This window comes from Sciurus vulgaris, assembly GCF_902686455.1.
Source record: "Sciurus vulgaris genome assembly, chromosome: 9".
Classification (NCBI taxonomy): Eukaryota; Metazoa; Chordata; class Mammalia; order Rodentia; family Sciuridae; genus Sciurus; species Sciurus vulgaris.
Window position 1 is genome coordinate 49,302,218 of NC_136469.1, and position 22,454 is coordinate 49,324,671.

At 35.0% G+C, this 22,454-nt stretch overlaps 1 protein-coding gene across 1 annotated transcript in view; it reads right to left on the reverse strand.

Annotated features, from left to right (window-relative positions):
• Nucleotides 1-22,454, reverse strand: part of ENPEP (glutamyl aminopeptidase) — an 80,024-nt gene that overhangs the window by 38,608 nt on the left and 18,962 nt on the right. Inside the window, exons 4-8 of the mRNA XM_079154512.1 lie at nt 12,866-12,986; nt 10,330-10,484; nt 9,785-9,898; nt 6,257-6,391; nt 4,035-4,100 (exon numbers count right to left, since the gene is read on the reverse strand). Coding sequence (XP_079010638.1) covers nt 4,035-4,100; nt 6,257-6,391; nt 9,785-9,898; nt 10,330-10,484; nt 12,866-12,986 — 591 coding nt within the window. The remainder of the gene's footprint in view (nt 1-4,034; nt 4,101-6,256; nt 6,392-9,784; nt 9,899-10,329; nt 10,485-12,865; nt 12,987-22,454) is intronic.

A 22,454-nucleotide genomic window follows, 5' to 3' on the forward strand; every position in this document is an offset into this window, starting at 1 on the left:
ACCCTAAAATGCCAAAATCTTAGATATAGAAACTTCTTTCAAAAAAATTTTTTTTTTGTTTCAGTACTGGAATTGAACCCAGGGGTGCTCTACCACGGAACTACATTCTCAGTCCTTTTTATTTTTTATTTTGAAATGGGTCTCTCTAAGTTGCCTAGGCTAGTCTCAAATTTGGGATCCTCCTGCCTCCACCTCCTGAGTCTCTGGGATTATAGGTGGGTGCCTTGGAATCTCTGGCTCCTTAGGTGTTTGTTCTTCATGGTTAACTTTGCACATATCATTTTCTCTCTAATTGCTATAATTTTCAGTAGGTGCTGTACCTAAGTCACACTATTTTCTAAACTCCTCTTCATTTCAAGTGCAGAGAGATTAAACAAGATTAGTAGAACTCCAGGAAGCCTGGGAAAGCATGAAAATGAAAGCCCATTTGGAACACCGCCTCCATTTAAGTTCTTTTGATTAATTCACTTCTCAGCACTACCACCAGAGGGCAGGCGAAGGAAAGGAGAAGAAATAATCTATCTTTTTTTTTTTTTTTTTAGGTATTGATTCCAGAGTATAGCATTAATCATTCATTGTATCTTTTAAAAAATTGTATACTTGGTATGATAGTAATAATTACCATAACAATGACTATGTGTCAATGACAATTTATATTGACTAACTTCTTAAAATTACTTTAGGTTTTATTTATATTCTCACAGGTCTTGAGCTTAGAAACAGGCAATCTTGAATCTAGAAGGGACTTTACATATTACTTAATACAATACCCACCTTTTTGAGATGAAGAAAACTGCTCTGTTTAACTACCTAAGTGCCTACAAAGGTGAAAATATTTGCCCAAGATTATTGTGAAGAGAATTCCGAATCTTGGATCAGTGTATGTGGATTTCATAATGGTGGGTTTTTTTTTTTTTTTTAATTGTAATTTATTGATTCTTGGGAACTAGAGGCTGAGTGGAAATTTATATACACATTATGTTAAAAGGTCTTAATTTTTATTTTATATGGAATACTGCTTCTGCATATTATATATTAAGAAATTTCCTTCTTCACTTCAAATAATCACAATGTAGTCATTTCTGTTGAAGTTACACAACAACCTGGGTCACAGTGCCTCACAAGCTGACACTCATGAACACAAAAGGAAGGAGCAGTGTTTCTGTTACTAATATTCCAGGAAGGAAAAGCACATGAGCACATTGTCCAACTCAGCCATTCCTGTCTTACCAGGAATACTACTAATACTAGAAGAAAAAGAAAGGACAATGTTTGTTTCTTTTCCATAACCACATATCATTACTAATGACCCATAACCTATTATTTTTAATAGATAAATTTCAATGATTTATCTATCAAAAATAGGATTTTCCAGTTAATGACTTTGCTTTTATTCCCCAACACCATTTAAATATTTTTCTGACTGAGGTTGGATTTGGGGGAGCTTTATGAGTATAAAAGAGAACAGATATCTGTCATCACCTAATTCATCACCACCAGGTTAACTAATGGCAACCACTTCTGGCAGAGTCAGTATTTATAAGGGAAAGAACTGGAATTCCAGTCTAACACACTGGGACTTCTGGACAACATTCATTGTGTGGTGATCACAATCCAAGGAGACTATTGTTCAGGTGCCTGAACTATGTATGTGAAAGAATGTCCCAGTTGGTCTGAGAGCTTACTGAATGTGGCCTATATTGATCGTATGCTATTTTTAGATATTAGCTAGTATTTGATGATTGAAAAAAAGGGTAAATACTTCAGTGGTTTTACAAATTCATTCCATAGCACTATAATGGTATGAAAAAATTAGTATCTATTCATACTAATTTGTTTTTAGTACTACACGTAATCACAGGATAGAGGAAGACTATTAACCTGAGAACTACTAGTTTGGGACAACTTTTAAAATTAATGATAATAGACATGAGGTTAAAGGAAATGTGTATGATTGGATTATTATATTAGCTATTTGTTTTTAAGAACTTTTTTGACACTGGTCTAAATAAGTGAATAAGAAAGATCAGTTCTAAAGTCAGTCTTTAAAGTCAGCTCTGAAGATACCAAGAATGTGTGGCTTACTAGTAAAAATTTAATTTAGAATGAAAACATTGGAAATGGAATTTTAACTCAATTTTTGGAAAATGAAATTTCTTTTTTATTTCTATGTTGAGCAATGCTATTTATCATAGACTATTCACTCATTCATTCAACAAACATCTTCTGGATCACCTAATATGTGTAAAATTTTCTACTGGGTATTGGAGTATATGCAAAGATGTAGAAGACAGAGTACCTCCATAGGGTGTTCACAATGAGAGAAGATGTGATGAAATTTGAGTTTGAGCTGGGCACGTTGGCGCAGGAGGCGCAGGCCTGTAATCCCAGCAATTCAGGAGGCAAAGTCAGGAGGATGACAAATTTAAAGCCAGCCTCAACAATTTAGTGAGGCCCTAAGCAACTTAGGAAGACCCTGTCTCATGATAAAAAAATAAAAAGTTCCCGGGATGTGGTTCAGTGATTAAATGCCCACCCCCAGGTTCAAACCCTGGTAAAAAAAAAAAAAAAAAAAAAAAAAAAAAATTGAATTTGAAGCTGATGGAAAAGTTACAAGATGTTCTCATGTGCATGTAAGCTCATGCACATGCTTCTCCCTTTATATCTTATGTCCACACAGAATATTTTATTAATGAACAAAGGAGTAAAATATAGTAGTCCACTCCCTAAATATTTCCTAAATCTTAGTCTTCTTATTTAATAATCACTTGGGAATCTTAGTATTGGTCTGAAGGGGACTGTTTCCTTTTGAGGTATCATAGAGAGGGTTAAGTGCCACATGAGAAGACACAGCCATAGTGAAAGCTTTAGGAATGGAGCACTGTCCTGGATAATCACATCCCAAAAAAGATCTGGTACTCCATGCAAGAGTTAGTGGGGGCCTGCTCCACCTGTCTTCTGCTTCTTCTTTATGGGCTGGATGCCATCAGCACTGCTTCCCCTAACTACCTGGGCTATCACAGTAGGGACTCCGGAGATGGAAGAGAAGGGGTAGGAACAGGCTCCCATTTCTAGGCTGGTAGGGGACCAACCTACAGATAGGACAGTTACAGGGACACATTATTATGGCTTTAATAGTACATATTATAAAACACCAACCACGGGACAATTGGATGATGGTCTTCAGAAAAACAAAAGTGAAACCAAATCATCCACTGGAATAATATGCTTAAGTGGGCTGTGTGAAAAATTTAAATTTAGAAAATTAATTTTCATTTCTCTTTCCAAAAGGAAGTTGGTTGGTCTTCTTTATTTATTGATTCCATAATAAAAATGATATTGATACTGATCACTTTCCAACCCAGTTATAAGGAAAAAGTCTTACATTCACTGTAAGGGAAGACCCTTACAGATAGATTTACATTTTTATATCATATTACTATCGAATGATTGTGTTCCCCTGAAATTTATATGCTGAACCCAATTCTGGTATTTAGGATGGTATTTAGAAATGGGGCCTTTGGAAGGTACTCAAATTTAGATGGGGTACTGATGAGATTTGTGTTATTATAAAAGACCACAGTGCTTCCTCTCTGTCATGTGAGGCCATTGCAAGAAGGTGGCCATCTGCAAGACAGGAAGAGGACCCTCACTAGAATTGAATTGGCCAGCATCTTGGTCTTGGAGTTCCAGCCTCCAAAACTGGGAGAAAATAAATTTTTGTTGTTTGAGCCCATCAAGACTTATTTGCTATGGCAACCAGAGTTGACTAGCACACATGTAAAGTGTATCAAAGATAACTAAGCTGTTTAAACTTCTCCATGATACTTCTGGTACTTGATAATTATAGATATAATATAGGCATTTAACTAGACGTGGAATAACCTTTTATTGTGAAATAACCTTTTGCTATATCATTTATCCCTGAGTAAGGAAAGTAAAAAAGGAATTATTCTTAATTGTATTTCTTAACATTCATCAGTCACAGGTCAGTATAGCTTACTTGCAATGCTACTTAAAATAATAAATCGTACCTGACATCCTCTTCGAAATTTCTCTGGTGTCATCCAGTCTTCAAGCATTCTAAGAATAGAAGCTCCCTATGATGGGAAAAGAAATGAAACTGATAAATTACAGTTATCACTACTGTGGCTGGTATTTCAATACCATATTCGTGAGATTATTTCTTGAAGATGATTCTGTTAAATCACATGGTTATAGACCTATGATTTTAGGATAAAAGTACCATTTTGCACACCCTAGTATACACATTTCTAAAATAACCAAAAGGTAAAGGAATTGCTAAAATGACCATCATTTCAGTAACTTGAGGTTCAAAGGATCATTGCACTTCCCCAAATGAACCAGCAGATGGAGCTTTGTAAACGAAAGAAACGGTCAAAAGATCAGGGTCTTCGATGAAAGAAGAAATAGTTCAGTGTAAAATTCTGGCAAATTATAAAATATATCTCCATGCAGGAAAAAAAAAAATATATTTGTGAGAGGGACATAGAGAGTTGAAGATTTATCTTATCTGTTTAATATGGATATATAGTTTAGATTAAAAAAAACTTCATAAAAGTTGTTTATCTCATTTTTCTTTTGTCTGAAGAATCTGATGAATACCTGTTTTCCACTTTCCTTTCACATGTTATAATATTAATATTAAGGTGCACTATTTATAAGATTCTTAAATTTAAAAAAAATTTTTTTAGTTGTCAATGGACCTTTACTTTAGTTACTTATATGTGTTGCTAAGGATTGAACCCAATACCTCACATATGCCAGGCAAGTGCTCTTTCCGAGCCATGACCCCAGTCCTTAAATTTTTGAATAACTGACTAGAAAAACATTGCTTCCCCTACATAGTAATTTTTACTACAATTTATCAAGCATTTTAAATTGTTTTCAGACCTAGTAAGAAGGTTACTATAAACATTTATTTATTTCTGACTTAATATCTTAAGCTCCGGGTGTATCTAGAACTCAAGTTATTTGAACTGGTTCTAATTTCTCCCATGGGAGCTAGTGAAATAGGCTGTTAAGTAAATTAGAAATTTTCATTTTAACAGAAGGATAAAAGAATCATTGATAATATGAAGGAAAAATGAATTAAAGAAGACTGAAAAAAAAACCACTATGGGAATAATATAAGGAAAGCCAAAACACATGATGCTATAATTTTCAAATACTAAAACATAGTTTTTTCACTCAAGTCAATTTTAATAGTATTTATTCTAATAATTATGATAAAAATAAATAAAACTATACTTTAGGCATCACTTAAAATAACAAGCCCGGTGTTGCATGCCTCTGTAGTCCCAGGCAAGAGGATTGTGAATTCAAAGCCAGCCTCAGCAACTTAAGAAGGCCTTAAGCAGCTTAGGGAGACTCTGTCTCGAAATAAGACAAAAAAAGGCTGGGGATGTGACTCAGTGGTTAAGCACCCCTGGGTTCAACACTGGTACAAAAACAAAACAAAAAAAAAGCAAAAAAAAATAAAAATAAAACGACCCCCAAACCAAAATGCATTAGTTGGCAGTAGCTTTTAAGTACCTTAATATAGTGGGTAAACCATAGAAACCAGAGTGGAAAATTATGAAAATAAAGTTTTAAATGGTGTGACATATAGGAATGGGATACTCTGAAGGAGGGACTGTAGGAGATGTTGAGGGAGAGAACCAGTAGCACAAAATTTTGGGTTATAGATTTTCAGCAATGTTTCATAAAAAGTTTTATTGGATAAGAATTCCTCATTTATAACATGTGAACAAAGTTGTCTAAATTTTATGTAAAAACGGATAAGAATATTTCCATCTAACTGAATTGAATTTAAATGTTTATTGGGAGCATTAAAGGATTCTACTAGAAAAAGTGCCCATATATACGGAATTCCTTATTGACAGATGACTTAGCAGAAAATTAAGATATACTGTCTTTAAAACAATTTAAAATTTGATGTTTAAAGACTAAATGTTCAATTATCAGAATGAAAGCGGGTATAAGAAAAAGTGAAAAGAAAAAAATTTAAACACCGAATTCAAAAATCCTGTGGCAACGTCCAGTTATTATTATCTTGATCCTTAAGCAATCAGATTCTGAAATATAACTGTTAAATGACTACTAATTATAAAAATCAAAATGCTGTTTTCCAGAGCCCACTTGGCATAATCTGACCATTTTTACCATTTTTAGGTATCTACTTGAAAGAAAAGTCAGTAAACAGGAAGATGTTTAGAGAAATGCCACAGCTCACCTTGCTATAGGATATTCCATCAAAAACAGACGTTATTTCATCAGGGGTTGTCACAGTGACAACTATTGGATGTGAAGACATTAAAGAATCATCCTCTTGTACAGGCAATACATCTTCAAGTAATATCTGGTCATGCTGAAATGACAGAATGAGCCAAAGAAATAGAGCACTTCTTTCAAATTGCTTCATATTTTATAATACCATATATAACAAAAGTTGAGAGGAAAATTAACATAAATGACTCAAATTATTTAAAATGAACAGTAGGCCTTCAAATCAATCATGTTTTGCATTGATCGATCTGTACTGATTTCATACCCTTCTTCTATTTATAACTTCTTAGACTTCATTCTCCTATGAACAGGCCAAACAGACATGGCATCTTTGAATTCTGTTTCTGCCACTTCTGTGTGACTTTTGGACTATGCCAAACTTTTCGCATCCCATTGCCACTTCTGTGCAATGGGAATGGTGACATAATTTCATGGATTTGTTCTGAGAATTAAGTGAAGAAGCCGGTTAATCTGCCAAAATTGAGGTTCAGTTTTTATTTTCTGTGAATTTGTCATTGGAATTTGAATGACTCATAATTAATAAAAAGAACTAGCTTATTCTTTAGTTCTGATACTTCTCATTTCATATTTCTCAACAAAACAGAGTGGTTGAGAGGTCTAATGGTATAGTCCAACTTTATTGGTTCTAAGCTGTCTTTAAGCAAGTTCCCTCACTCACTAGACAGGGGTAATAATGGCATCTCCTTTATGGACTTGTGCACAGGATTGAAGATATAATTCATGGTAAGCACTTGACATAGTTCCTGGCATGAAGTGAAAACCTAACACCTTAGGTGCTATTATGATTTTGTTTCTTAAAGAATAAGAATCTGAAATTTAACTTTGTTAAGTCCTTAGTAATTTAAAAAATAAGAAATTTTACTGGGACTACTTAAAATATTTCCCAAAGGTGAACATGGCATATTCATTTACATTTTCCAGTTTTATTGTTTCCATTTATAAAAGGAAAGGTACTGCTGTCAAATGATGACTGCCAGTCAAGATAATTTGTACTTGGATTTTGAATTTTGTACATCTAGGCAGTTTGGGTAAGCAGAAAGAATCCTATTCTCAGCATCTGGAAATTGGACTGCAGTCTTGGCTTCAACGTCTATTGTCTATGTGATATTGGAAGGTTATATGACCTTCCTGGCCCTCAAATTTTTTACTGATGAAATAATGTTCCACGATGCAAATCAAGATTACACTGAGCTTTCATCTCACTCTAGTCAGAATGGAAGCCATCAAGAATACAAACAAAAACAACAAAAACAAAAATACAAACAACAGTAAATTCCAGAGAGGATATAGAGAAAAGGGAGCAGTTTTACACTGTTGGTGGGATTGCAAATTAGTACAACCACTATGGAAATCAGTATGAAGTTTCCTCAAAAGACTAGGCATGGAATTGCCACAGGACTCAGTTACACCACTCCTTGGTATTCATCCCAAAGAATTAAAGTCATCATACTATAGTGATACTTGCAAATTCATTTTTATAGCAGCACAATTCACAATAGCCAAGTCATGGAACTAGCCTAGGTATCTACCAATGGATGAATGGTTTAAGAAAATGTCATACATATACACAATGAAGTGTATTTATCCATAAAAAAACGAAATAATGTCATTTGCATGAATATGAGTGAAACCTGAGAATGTTATGTTAAATGAAAAAATCAAATTCAGAAGGTCAAGAGTCACATGTTTTCTCTCACATGTGGAAATTAGAGAGGAAAAGGGAAAAGAAAGATGGAAGGGTTGTGTTTCATAAAAATTGAAGGGAAATCAGTAGAATAAAGGAAATGGATTGGGGGAGGGAAAGGAAAATGCTGGGGAACAATATTGACCAAATTATATTGTTATATTGTGTGCATGTACAGATACATAACAATGAATCCCACCATTAAGTACAAGTATAATACACCAATAAACAATATGGAATAGAAAGAAGAAAAAACCTAGATTACAAAAAAGAAATAAGATTCCACTACTGTGGTACTACAAATTCTCTCTTTTTATCTAACCCCTTCACCAATAAGATCTCAAATTAGGAATGCATTAAGGTCTAAGAATACATTTTATTCATTTTAGGGTCCTGTCTAGTTTTCCTAAATGAAGAATGAATGAATGAATGGATGAAGGAATGAATAAACTGAATACATTATACAGTGTGATTAAATTTCTTTGAAATTTCAAGAACTGCATAACAAATCCTCCTGGAATTTTATCAGTGTTTTTGAAACACTGAAACTGGAATATCAGACACTATTAAAACATTATAATTTCTTACAACAGTTTGATATAAGAAGGGGATCATATTCCTTTGGGAGAGAGCTGAAGTGATTTTCCATTTATGTAGTTTATTTTCAATAAATTATGAAATCAGCAATTTTCAGTGTAGATGAGTGATTCTCGTCTATTTGTGGAAACTTTTTGTCCCTCAGGGGCCACTTGGAAGTACATGAAGACATTTTTGGTTGTCACAACTGGGGCGAGAGGGGTACTAGCAGTTGGTGGACAGAGACCAGGGATGTATAATACACACGATAAAGAATTATCTTGCTCCAGATGTCAACAGTCCCATAGATGAAAAATCATGATGTAGGTTAAACTTTTAAAAGAAGTTGTACATTAGATTTTTCACTTTAAAAGTAGGTTAGGGAAATTGCAAGGGCTTCAAGCATTTATATTTTTAGTTTTTCCCAGTAGAGGGCAGTATTCTACATAGAACACAACCTCCCAATTCTCCCACATCTATATGTGTGTGGACACACACTTTCATAGGTACAGATAAGAATACTAACACCATCTAAATATAAAAAAAAAGCACAGTTGACTTTTCTAAAACAAAACAAAAAAAAAATCTCTGGAGTTTACACAGGTTTTTTGTTCAGGTTCCTCAGGAGCACACTTTATGTTAATAGTCGATACATGTACATTTTGGAAGTTTTTAAGCTAACAATTTAGAGAACAATGTCCTTATTGAACACTGAAGAAAGAGCTGACAGAGAGCTTATATAACTTGCCCAAGGTCACATTTCCCATCATGCATCTAAGAAATGATGTATACAGGATTTGAACTTGTAGCTAACTATTAAGTTTATTCTTTTATCTCTTCACTACACTATTAGAGCAACCTGCCTAGGGTAAATAGTTTACAAACTAAGACAGACATGTTTCAAAAGGTTAGCACATAGAAATTTCTTGAACACAGGGTTTGGCGTTTTTTATGCTAGTTGCCTTTTTTTTTTTTTTTTTTCTGCCTCAACATGTGTTATTAAGTGACTCTCTCAAGGATATCTCCAGATTGTGGTGGTCAGTTGCCTTGTAGGGACCAGGGATAGGACTAGAAGTCAACTTGCTCCACATTGGATTTCCCAATTCATACTGCCCTTTATCCCTGACACTGGCCCATTATTTCGCTTCATATGACTAAAATAAAAAATCTAGGATGCATGTGCTCAGGGCTCACCATTTGCCACTCTTTTTCTGCATGGTCTACTCCCAGGAATTCAAAGAAAGAAGCAAATCCTTCATTTAGCCACAAGTCTTCCCACCAGTCCATGGTCACAATATTTCCAAACCACTGAAATGATAAGCATCAAAGATAGAGTTCAATTCTTATTCCTATGGTAGAGGAGTCTAGAAAATTTCAAAACATTTATTTATTCATCTAAATTTTGACACTGTAACAGAGAAGTGGCAAGCACTTCATTTCCTGCTTTATTTATCTCAATTTTTAAATGATATTAAATCCTCCTTATTACTTTTATTTGGATATTACTGAGAGAGAATATATAAAGTTATAGGAAGGACTCTGTATTTACTAAAGGCAAAACGATTGTTTTAAAGTTTCTTCATGGTTAAATAACGTATTAGCACGAAGAATGATTTTCATGTAGGATTTTCTGAGTAAGCTATTTTTTATTTGCTAAGTCATAGATAATTTGAATTATTCCTATGATCTTAAGTCTGTTTCAAAAGCAAGTTGACTCAATGCCAATATTCTATGCACACCTGATGCACAAGTTCATGGGCAATCACAGTGGCCACCCTTTGTTGGTTGGATGAGGCTGATTCCTCAGGGTCGTAAAGCAGGTTTGTTTCTCTGTAAGTGACAAGTCCCCAGTTCTCCATGGCACCAGTGCCAAAATCTGGAATAGCAATTTTATCTTTGGAAAAAGAAAGAGTCCAGTGAGAAATACATACTTTCCATTTGTTCATAGCATTTCTAACCAAATTAAGTTCTTTGGATGAATGTTTTGTAAAAGTCTAAAAATAATTTCTTAGAGTGAAAAACAGTTATCATTTGTGCAAACATTTTGCTCTTAAAATTTCCATGAGGCTCTTCCTTTTGGCTCCAGACATCCATGTGTCTTTCTTTTTTTTTTTCTAAAAAGAAGGATATTCATGACTTCTTTTTTCAAGGCCTCTACAATTTTATGTCTTTTATTACTCTCTGTACATACTTCATTTATATCAGTTTTTTTCCCCCATGATTTTCATTTAGTTTATGAAAAGTATCTGTTTTGGGGATAAGCTGTAAAGAGCAAGAGAAGAGAGTCTTCAATTCAGGACTAAGAAATAAAGAACTGCTAAGTGCACAGAGATAGGATACAGAATATTAGAGAATACGAAGCTTCCTTTCTCCTGTAGTTCTACACAGTTTGAGGTCCATCAGATTCTCCACCAATCTAATAGCTTACCATCTACTTATATGTATTAAATAAGATGGAGAATCATGAAATTGATTATATTCTCTCTTCCTTCCCTTCCAGGTCTAAAGTATTGGATTTTGTGAAGAGTTTCTATTCTTTATGTTTGCTGAAGCTGATAATAGACATAATACCTGACAGGAGGAGACAGCGTTGAGCAGTTCTAGGCTAAATCCCCAAATAGAAAATGTACAGTTGATTAGTGGAAAATACAGTTTCCCCAGTTAATGAACCATAGTCAGCATGTAATTTTTTTATTACATAGAATTTTGATGAGGCACAAAAGTGGAAATAAATTGCATTTTTATTTAATATATAAGAAAAGCCCTTTCTTGTTATATTGCATACATGTGCAGATATGGAACAATGAATCTCACTCTTATGTACAACTATGATGCACCAATAAAAAGATCCTTAAAAAAAAAAAACAAAGAAAAGTCCTTTATTTCTGGTTAAAATAAAGATTCCTAAAGCATAAAGCTTTTCATAAAAGCAATATATCTTAAGTGGAGGTCAAGATACAGTAGTAGTTTTCTTTACTTTTAGTTTTGATTGTTTTGTCATAAGAATATCCCTGGGATGCAGAAGTATCTCTATGAAGGGCTGATATCTTTCATAATGTTGTGAATCATAATTTGCCCCTAATCACTGAATAAAAATGTTTTTGTAATGTCATGTCTGGTGAGTATTGGAATTATAATTAAATAACACCAGTACATTTAACTTTGGGAGTGTAATGAATGTAGAACTTATTTCTAAAGAGTTTGTGACACAGTTCATTATGAAAGGGTTAAAAATGTTCATAAAAGAGCATGAACAGGGAGCAGGAGAGAGGGAGGAAGAAAGGAGAAGAGCCAGAGAAATTCATGAGAGTCCCACTTCCCAGGTTACTCTGAGCAGTACATGTAAGATAAAGGGGGAAAAATCCTTTGAATTCAGATGCTTCATATTTTATTAATTATTCTTCTGATTTGGATGAAAATTTGCTTTTCTGTCTCCTCTAATCACTGTTAAGCAATAAAAACAAATGGGAACTGCTTCCATTGAAAAGAAAATATGAACTTGCTCAGTCACAGTTGTTCTCATGTAGGGAATTTGGCATTTGAGTTGTTTTGTGTTGATAATTTATTAAAGGAAGGGCAGACAGAGGAGCAAAGAAGGCAATTGTTGGTTGGTTGTTCTACTGCTTTCATCTCATCACGACAAACATCTCTATGGTCCTACATTTAAAGTTCTGCCAATACCATTCACATTTACTAATAAGGTATTTCTGCTATTTATAGAAATGTAACAACCACACTATTCTGATTACGGTCCTACTTTTGTTTTAAAAGGAAAACATGCCTCCCTCCATATCAGAAAAAAAAAAAGTGTTTCTGGAAGGAGAACCAGCATTTCATTTTAACTGCTGGAGAATCTAGAATTAATCTTGCACAACAATGGGGAGATTGGAAGCACATGGGACTCTTGCGACATCATTCATTCCTTTTCTTTTCCAACTCACAGATGATGGGAAGGCATGTATGCTATTGGGATGGGCACCATTTGTTTAAATTAGCTGATCTGGGTTGTTGTTTCTGCTCCATCATTAATAAGCTCTGCAGCTGGGTGCATATACTTTCATTTTTGTTTGGGAATAAAACACTGTACATAGATCAGGACACAATATATACATTATTCTTAGAAGAATCCAGAATGGACCTCTCAACATCTCGTAAGCGTAACACACATATGATATGTCTATAAGAAAGACTTAGGGATGGCAGTTAACTAGATGCAATAAATCAACTCAGGTGAAAACAAGGGCAATATTAACAATAGAAAAAAATAATACTCACCTAATTTAGGAAGAGAATAATTGATAGCAAAGTATTCTTCAAAATAATCAAATACAACTTTAGTTATGTTCGCAGCATAGTCAGCTGTGTGCTTTTGCTCTGGCTGGACGTAAACAGTGAGCTAATAAAACACAAAAAAAATTCAGTGAAAATCATGCATTTGATAAAACACAAACTATAACATGTAATATAGTCAAAAGAAGAAGGGCTTTGGAGTCAGATAAATCAAATTTGAACCCCAGTTCTGTTTTATACTGGATGTGTGATTGTGGACAAATCACTTCACCTGGTAAAAGGTTCACAAAATCACATCACTCACTGAGCGACTTTAGTGACTAGAAATAGTGTAAGACATGACAAGCCGGTGGCACACAACTACAACCCCAGTGGCTCTGCAGGCTGAAGTATGAGGATTGGGAGTTCAAAGCCAGACTCAGCAACTTAAGGAGGCCCTAAACAGCTCAGGGAGATCCTGTCTCTAAATAAAATACAAAAGGGGTTAGGGATGTGGCTCAGTGGTTACCTGGTACCAAAAAAAAAAAAAAAAAAAAAAAAAGATGCAATGATTGGCTGGCACAGTGTTCAGACATTAAAAGATGTTACTACTTTTTCTATCTATAAATATATTTTCTTCTTAGATTTTATGCATCTATTTATCCCTCAACCCACCCACTCATCTGTCTTCTGTCTCTGCTTTTCTCTGCATGTGTGCTGTTTGTCTTTGAGGAAATGAATTCATGTGATTTTTATTCTCATCTAATGAGCCCTTGAATACATGTTTCTGCTTGTGCTATGCTATCCTGCTTTTCTAGATCATCTTTCCTTTATTTCAATTATTCTACTCCCAGAGTCTAAAATATAATGATCCAAAATTTCCTGAAAGTCATCTTCATAAGCTACATCAACTCTGTAAGTTGCTAGGATATTATTTCTTACTGCCATGACATAATTTGCCAGTCAAACCAAGCATATTTCCCCCCAATTCTAAATTTGTATCATTTAAAAAAATCAACAATTCTCTTAAACTTAATGTTATGCAAGTAGATGTGGTTCCCAGACACTAGGTTTAGCTACAAGAATATCACAGGTGTTCAGCACTTCTCAGTATGCAAAAAAGAAAAAGGTGCTTCAGAAAGCTAGAGTTGGTTGAAAGTTTGTGAGAAATTCAAGTGAAATATGCATGCTAACCCCAAGACCTGATCAAAAATCCTCAGGGAAAGCAAAAGATACATTTAGTAAGTTCAAGACCATTGACCTAACCAGACCAGATGACTCAAGATTTAGCAAAAGAATTTAAAAAATAAAAGAAATCATGCCTACTCTTTTCTTTTACTATTTATAGAGCATTGCTGGTTTTGCCATTCATGTCAGCACACATCATTAGCCATCTTTTCCCAGCAGTGAAGAACAGTGGAAAGATCCAATAATATAAAGGACAAATTCTGAAAAGGCATCCCTTAAATTATCAGCACTGACTCACAACTCTCACATGCACCAGGTGACATTCTTCCTTTATTTGGAAAAATAAATATATGCTCATCTTCACCTCCAAGGACAACACAACTAATTCAATGTTCATCTCAACATTCCTTGTTTTTTTTTTTTTAATTTGTTCTAATTAGTTATACATGACAGTAGAATGCATTTATGCATTTTAATAAATCATACATAAATGGAGTATAATTTCTCATTTTTCTGGTTATACATATTGTAGGATCACATCGGTTATGCAATCATACAGTACATGAGGTAATAATGTTTGTTTCACTCTACTGTCCTTCCTACCCCCATATCCCTTCCCCTCCCTTCACTTTCTCTACCTAATTTAAAGTAACTCTCTTCTTCCCTAACCCCCCACCCTATTGCGAATTAGCTTCCACATATCAGAAAAAACATTCGACCTTTGGTTTTTGGGGTTTGGCTTATTTTACTTTAGCAAGATATTCTCCAACTCCATTCATTTACCAGAAAATTCCATGATTTCATTCTTCTTTAGCTGAGTAATATTTCATCGTGTGTGTGTGTATCACATTTTTTTATCCATTCATCTGTTGAAGGACACCTAGGTTTTTTTTTTTTTTTTTAACTTGACAAAAATGATGAAATAACCCATTTTTCTCCCTGCCCTTCTGTCCTTTTGGTGAGTAGTGACATGAATTTTCCAAGCAGTTATATGAAACTAAGGATCCAGTTGGTGTTCACTGAATGGAGCAAAGGTAACAAGGAAACTGACCATATGAAACTAAAACCAATGTGCTCACACAGGATTGCCATTGTCCCTGAGAGTCTCAGAATCTTTCCTCTGTGAATCAATCAGTGTGATCAAACTTTTTCAGATTTTCTGCCATATTTATTCTCTGGCATTAAACACATAAGTAGGTAGCAGGTCCTCTTGATTCATTCCACCACTGTCCACACACTATGTGCTTCTGTGCTGTGCACATGATGGGGAGTTCAAAAGGGCTGAGAAAGAGAAGGGACAGGCAACTGTGAGGCTTCCTGTCATAGGCAAAGCAGTGGGAGGAGAGAGACCCCATGTGTTCTTAGAGCTCACATTTCCTCATTTCCCATGCTGGTACATGGGCTCCTTTGAAGCAATATGCTTCTGAAACAATAAATCTACTTTTTCTTCCTCCATATTTCTTTGTATTGATGGTGACAGCAGCAGAAATGAGGTATCAATGTAGAGTCAATCCAAATCAAAGCAGTTCCTTTTTCTTCTGTTTCTGAGAAACCCTGCCCCACAGAAGAATGTTCTATCTTTACAGCCAAGACAGTCTGCAGATTATCTGTGATCTATGACCCTTCAAAGCAAAGCTATAGATCATACTTTATGATCACTGTTTGATCAACTGAGTTGCACAATCACAGGTTATATAGATATGGCCTATTAATTTTGTAATGAGCCAACATTGTCTGTCATTTGAAGCTCCCAAATAGTGTGTGTGTGTGTGTGTGTGTGTGTGTGTGTGTGTGTGTGTGTGTGAACTTAACTATAGAACCTCTGTGATTCTGGATTTGGGAATTTAGAAAGCATCTGCCCTCCTCTGTCCACACTTTTGCTCCCCCTCCGTGTGCTTTTCCTGCTCTCTGACCTTGTCTTCAACATAAGCTCCATCCACATCTCCCTGTCCTTCTGGCCCTTGGTGAAGATGGTTCACTCTCTATCATCTGCTAAGTCTTAGCATTCTGTTCAGGACAAAGTACAGTAAACTACCTCTGAATTGTCATCACATTTCAATAATAATTGAATCTTTCTAGTTCACATGCCTTCAATATTTAAGAACTTTATAAAAGTTTAAATATAAAGTTTGCAAATTTTATATATAAATATAAACATAAGGTTTGTAAACTTCATAGATAAATGTAAGTTTATAAGGCTTTAAGGACCTAACTTTTATGCATAAATTGAATTTTTAAAAAAGAGTAAGTTCCCTAAGCAAATTATACTACCTGGATATACCTCCACCAGAAATTACTCGCTGTATCTCAAAACACTGAATCTGTTGGATGAATGTCAGTGCTGAAAGTCTGGGCTTTCTAAAGTCTACATTCAGTTGATTCTTCTTTGGGAGGCTTTACCATTACTGTCGTGCTTTTCCTTTATCATATTGCAACTTATTATAAAGTAGGTTTTTAGAGTTCTTAATATTCATTAAAATGTGTCCAGCAACTCAGAGATGGGACATGAGTCCTGACTGAATCCTCGTTGAATGCTGTCACTCCCTTTATATGTCCCTTTGCTAGACTTGATGAGATCCATCAGGTCAACCTTTCTTAGAACAGTGTAATGAGACCATGTGCCATCTTTACAGTCAATGATTATTTATGTCTCTGCAACCAAAATCAAGTATAAGGCTTAGCAATGGAACTATTATGACTTCTTACTAGTCTTATTTACACCTAAATTTTTTTAGGTACGGTGAAAAGCATTTCCCATGCAATGTCTCTTTCATGCTACACATCAATTCTATGAATCTGGTCCTATTAAATCTGGTCCTATTAAAGATAATAGAACATAATATTTTATATCACCAGTGCTCACTTTACCTTAGTTCTTTCATAGGTTCACAGTTATTTACCCATGATTTTAAAACCCAGAGCTCTTTTGATGTCTTCAATCAAATTAGTATGGTGGTATCATCTTATCTGAACTGACAGGAGTATTTTTTAAAATTTTATTTGTTCTTTTTAGTTATACATGACAGTAGAATGTATTTTGACATATCATGCATACATAGAGTATAAATTCTCATTTTTGTGGCATTATAGTGTTCAGGTATTCATATATGAACGTAGGAAAGTCATGTCCAATTCACTCTATTGTCTTTCCCTAGGAGAACTTATTTTTAATAATCCTCAGATTTTTGTGCTATTAAAAACTAGGCAGAAACATCCCTGTGTGCTTATAAGGTACTGCCCCAGATGCCACTTCAGTGACACAATAATACACAATATTTGAACATATTACTTTATATAAGTCCAAAAACATGAATTCCGACACACAACTGACCATAAGGGATTTAGATATTTATTATAAACCTCTCTTTAAATGTTTAGGGGAAGGAGATTAAAAACTGCAATTCTTCTCAAGTTCGGTGGTGCACGTGGTTAATCCCAGTGCCTTGGGAGGGTGAGACAGGAGGATCACAAGTTTAAAGCAGCTTCAGCAACTTAGAGATGCCTTAAGCAATGTAGTGAGACCCTCCTCAAAATAAAAAAATAAAAGGTCTGGGGATGTGACTCAGTGTTTAAGCACCCCTGGGTTTAATCCCTGGTACCAAACAAATAAATAAATAAATAAAATAAACTTCCTCATTGTACTCATGGGGAAAATGAAGTCCAAGGCATGTGGACACTAGAATTCAGACCAAGGTTCATTTTTCTATATCACACTGCCTTCCTCTCAACTCATCAGACTGAAATCTAACTCTTCTAGCTGCAAAACAGAGATAACAATGTCATAGAGATATTGCAAGGATTATATAAGGCACTACAAACACAGCACTAGACACATAATGTCTATATGTGTCTATATGTCCATAAACAGTGGAAGTATCACTAAAGATAACGCACTGAATTATTGGCCTCTGTGATGTTCTCGTCTGCACTTCCTTGTATGGGAGTGATCTCACATGGAATCCACATTGCCAACAGCAAGGTCACAGAATGGAGGGTGAAAAGGCAAAACTTACCTTTTGGACATCCAAAAAAGGTTCTTGGTGCCCACACAATAAATATGGAAGCCAAAACTTTTTGATTTGCAAGAACCTTGTTTGGAAAGGTTTTTAGCAATAAAAGCTGAAAGCCAGGAAAAACCAAACCAGAGTTTTTGCTGTAATCACAGATTGGAGAGAGAATGGAGAGACATTGAGATTATACTGTTTTAAAAGACTAGATGAAAGTTACCCTGTCTTTATTGTTTTTGTCTATCTCTATTGATCATCTTCCGATAAGGGTGAATTAGTATTCAAGTTTGCCCAGGAATGTCCAATAATCTAAGTCTGTTGCTTATCTGTCTATACCTTTTGTCCCAGCATAATTAATAACACCTCCTCTATTATTTATATTTCACAGATGATAAATACATGGCCACCCTGCCTATCTCTAACAGCCTGATTTAACGACTGCTGATCATTCAGCAGGAATAGCACTGTTCACCTTTGCAGGCTCTCCTCTGAACTGCTCCAGACACACAGGCTACTTTAAATGTCCCAGGACCTCTAAAACAAGGTCAGTTTCTTGGCACTCAGATAGTTGACGCCACAAGGCAAGACCTGGAAACACACCTGGGTGGCACTGAGCAGTGGTGGCCACCTGGTTCACCCTCAATTGAAGGACAGATATCTTAGCATTTTTCACTCCCTTCATGGGTTAGCATCTTCCTGTGCACATAGTAGGAGCTCAATAAAGACTTATAAATAATCTAAATGAAAGAATCCTCTGTGTCACTATCAATCCTGAGGTCACAGGGATGAGAAAAAGAATCCATGTTGTTTCTATTTCTATAAATGCATATTTAAGGCACATAGTTGGTAGTAATAACTGAACATGACTTCTATATGTTGATATTTGTAAGTTTATGTTCTTGTTATCCTAGCAGTAGGCAGGGAAACAGAGGAGAGGGGTGAAAAGAACAATGATAGCCCAGTATACCAGCTCTTTTTTTTTTTTTTTTTTTTTCTTCATGTTTTGCTTTTTCAATGTGATGCATTCTTCCCAGATTTGGGGTTGCCCCTTACCCGCAGATAAATGGGTATAAATATGAAAACGTTGGCTTGAAGTTTGGGCAACTAAGGCCTCCCCCTTCCCCACTGTGCAGGTTCAAAATATGTTCAGCTTAGATATTAGCTCTGAGGATGTACTATTAGAATTTAAGAACACAGTGTGGTCACTTAAGTTTCACAAATCATTAACTGGCAGCTCACTTTCTGTTTAAGTCCAAACAAGTAATTGGACAGTTGATGATTATTATTGCAGTTGAATTTTTAAAAACCAAAAATGAACATTCAGAAAACCTAACTTTCTTCAAATGATTTTCTATTATTCTCATTAATTTGTTTTATATTTTTGCAAATTTAAAAAAGGAATAAAAATCATTAGCAATCTTCTCTGGCTTCCTAAATTAAACAAATTCATTCAAGGAAGATGAATAATCCTTAATTTAAAATAACCATCATAGTAAAGAAGTTAATTTAAAATAATTAAAATGTGATATCAAACTCATTCTGAAAGCTTGGCAAAGTTACAAGGAAAGATATCTTTTTAAAATAACATAATGAACCTATGTCAAAAATAGCTCAGAGAGCAACAGAAAATCTCCATTAGAATACCATAAGAGTAATTGAAACTGACAAGATCTACTGATGAATGCTTCAGAGAGAGGTCAAAACTTTAGAATAATAGGATGTTCACATAGCCTTTAATTACTTCCCTCTAGATATTTATTAGTCACTGTGGTGTTTATAACATTACCCATAAATTTTGTTACTCTTCCCTCCGGAAAGTGGAACATAACTCACTTAGATGTAGACTCTACTTAGTGATTGCTTCTAACAAATGGAGTATGGAAGAGAAGAATAGTGAATTACAGTGGAGAAAATGACTGGATAGCATCACCAAAATGAAGTGCTGATCTCCTATACTCTCTGAATCAATGTAATATAAATGATCCCTTATAAATGATCCCTCACCTCTGAGGTATTCTCCCAAATCCAAAACCCTTCTCTAATCTTGAGAAAACATTGCAGAAACCCAAATTGAGACTTTCTACAAAATACTTGACCAGAACTTTTCAAAAGTGTCAGGATTACTTTTTGTGTTCATAGTGCTCCTACAAACTTGGTGAACATTCCTAAACATGTCCCTGGACTCCTGTAGGAAGGAGACCAGCACCAACTTCATATAGCCACACAGTGTGAGAAGGGAAAGTCATGAGAGGACACTGGCCAATGAGAGATGCAGCATCCTGACCTGGGAGAAGATAAGAAGAGAAAGGGCCATACAATCCTATCCTCAGCCTCATCTTTTGTTTTATTATGAAGACAATAAATTCTTGAGGTTATGATCAATTAAAAAAAAAGTTTTGAAGACTGAAGTCTGTGCACGCCTATAATCCCAGTGGCTCCAGAGGCTGAGGCAGGAGGATCGTGAGTTCAAAGCCAGTCTTAGCAACTTAGGGAGGCCCTAAGCAACTCAGTGAGATCCTGTCTCAAAATAAAAAATAAAAAAAAAGGCTGGGGATGTGGCTCAGTGGTTAAGCACCCCTGGGTTCAATCCCTTGTACCAAAAAAAAAAAAAAAAAAGTGGCATGGCAGCTCATGCCTATAATCCCAGTGACGCAGGAGGTTGAAGAAGGAGGATGACAAGTTCAAGGCCAACCTGAACAACTTAGTGAGAACCTGTCTCAAAAAAACAATGGGGGAGGTTGGGGATGTAGCTCAGTGGGTAAGCTCCCCTGGGTTCAATCTCTGGTACCAAAAAAATCAAAAAGTGTCAAGGTCATAAACCAAGGAAAGACAGAAAATGTCATAGATTGGAGGAAATTAAGGAGACACCATGACTAAATTCTATGTGGATTTATCATCTGTTGCCTCATAGCACAACAGTGGGAAAATTGATGAAATCCATATAGGAGCTGTTGTCTACTTAATGTACAAATATTAATTTCTTACTTTTGATGAATGTATAATAAATGTTATATAAGATGTTAGGATCACAAGAAATTAAGTGTATAAATCTGTTATATCTTTGCAATTCATTGTAAATCTAAAATTATTTCATAGAAAGTTTTATTTACTATTATTATTATCATCATCATCATCATCATCATTACCAGGGAGTGAAACCAGGGGCACCTAACCACTGAGCAACATCCCCATCCCTTTTTACTTTTTTTTATTTTGAGACAGGGTTTTGCTAAGTTGCTTAAGGCCTCCCTAAGTTGCTGAGGCTGGCATTGAACTTGCAATCCTCTGACCTCAGCCTCCCAAGCCACTGGGATTATAGGCATGTGCCACCATACCCTGCTCAAAGGAAATTTAAAAGTATATTTGAGTATCAAAACAATAAATTTTTTCTAATAAGACTTTTTCTGTGTAGGGAAATACATAAATTAAAATCAATGGCATAAAATTTAAAACCATCCTGAAAAATAAAGTCTTTTAAAAAATTCATGGACTGCAATACTGTTAGCCCTCAACTAATCTTTCTAATCCAGTCATACTGTAAATTAAAATGGAAACAAGCAAGAAGACGTAAGCAAGAAGAAAGGATTCACTCATGGACGAAATTCTAGGTACAAGTATTCAGGAATCATCCTGGAAGGCTTTTGGGGGGGAAGAAAGCACAATATAATCTACTGAGTTAATATGGTTACAGTAGAAACCTAATTATATAGAAAATAATTCCAACCAACATTCTCTTCCCACCTTCCTCCTCTGCTCATAAAAGCTGAGAAATATTTGACTAGAGTGGAAATATCTCCTATGAGGTCATTGCTCCTTTCACACATCCCTCCTTAAAAAAGACATGGGCCAAATTCCCCAAGGAAATGCAGGGCCAAATTAGAACTTGTTGCTACTCAGGAGTAGAATCATCCTTGCTGTTTAACTTGTCCTGAATCAGATTTGAAAATGTATTTCTGGAAAAGTTACTATAGATCAAATATACCTGAGAAGGCATCATAAACCAAATGACTCAAAATGATTTTATATGTGGAAACATGAGGAATTTTTCTTTTTTTTTTTTCCTGATTTTCTTTCAAGCTTTCTATGCTATATGTATATTAAACCTACAATTTAAAAAATCATAAAAATATACTTAAGCCCACATTGTTCTGGATTTGAAACCCATTTGAAAAAGAAAACCAATTTGGACACTGTGAGATGAAATATCAAGTTAATAATATGTTTGTTTTCTCCCATGATATGACTCCTGAAAGAACAACAGGATCACATTGTTTGTCTATAATTGAAGGGTTAGTTCGTGTAACTAAAGAGTCATAGAGTCTTTTTATACTTTGTGCAGTTTAAGGTTGGTTTGTTTGTTTTGGGGGGATAGAATTCAATGATTTCACTTACTTTGAAAC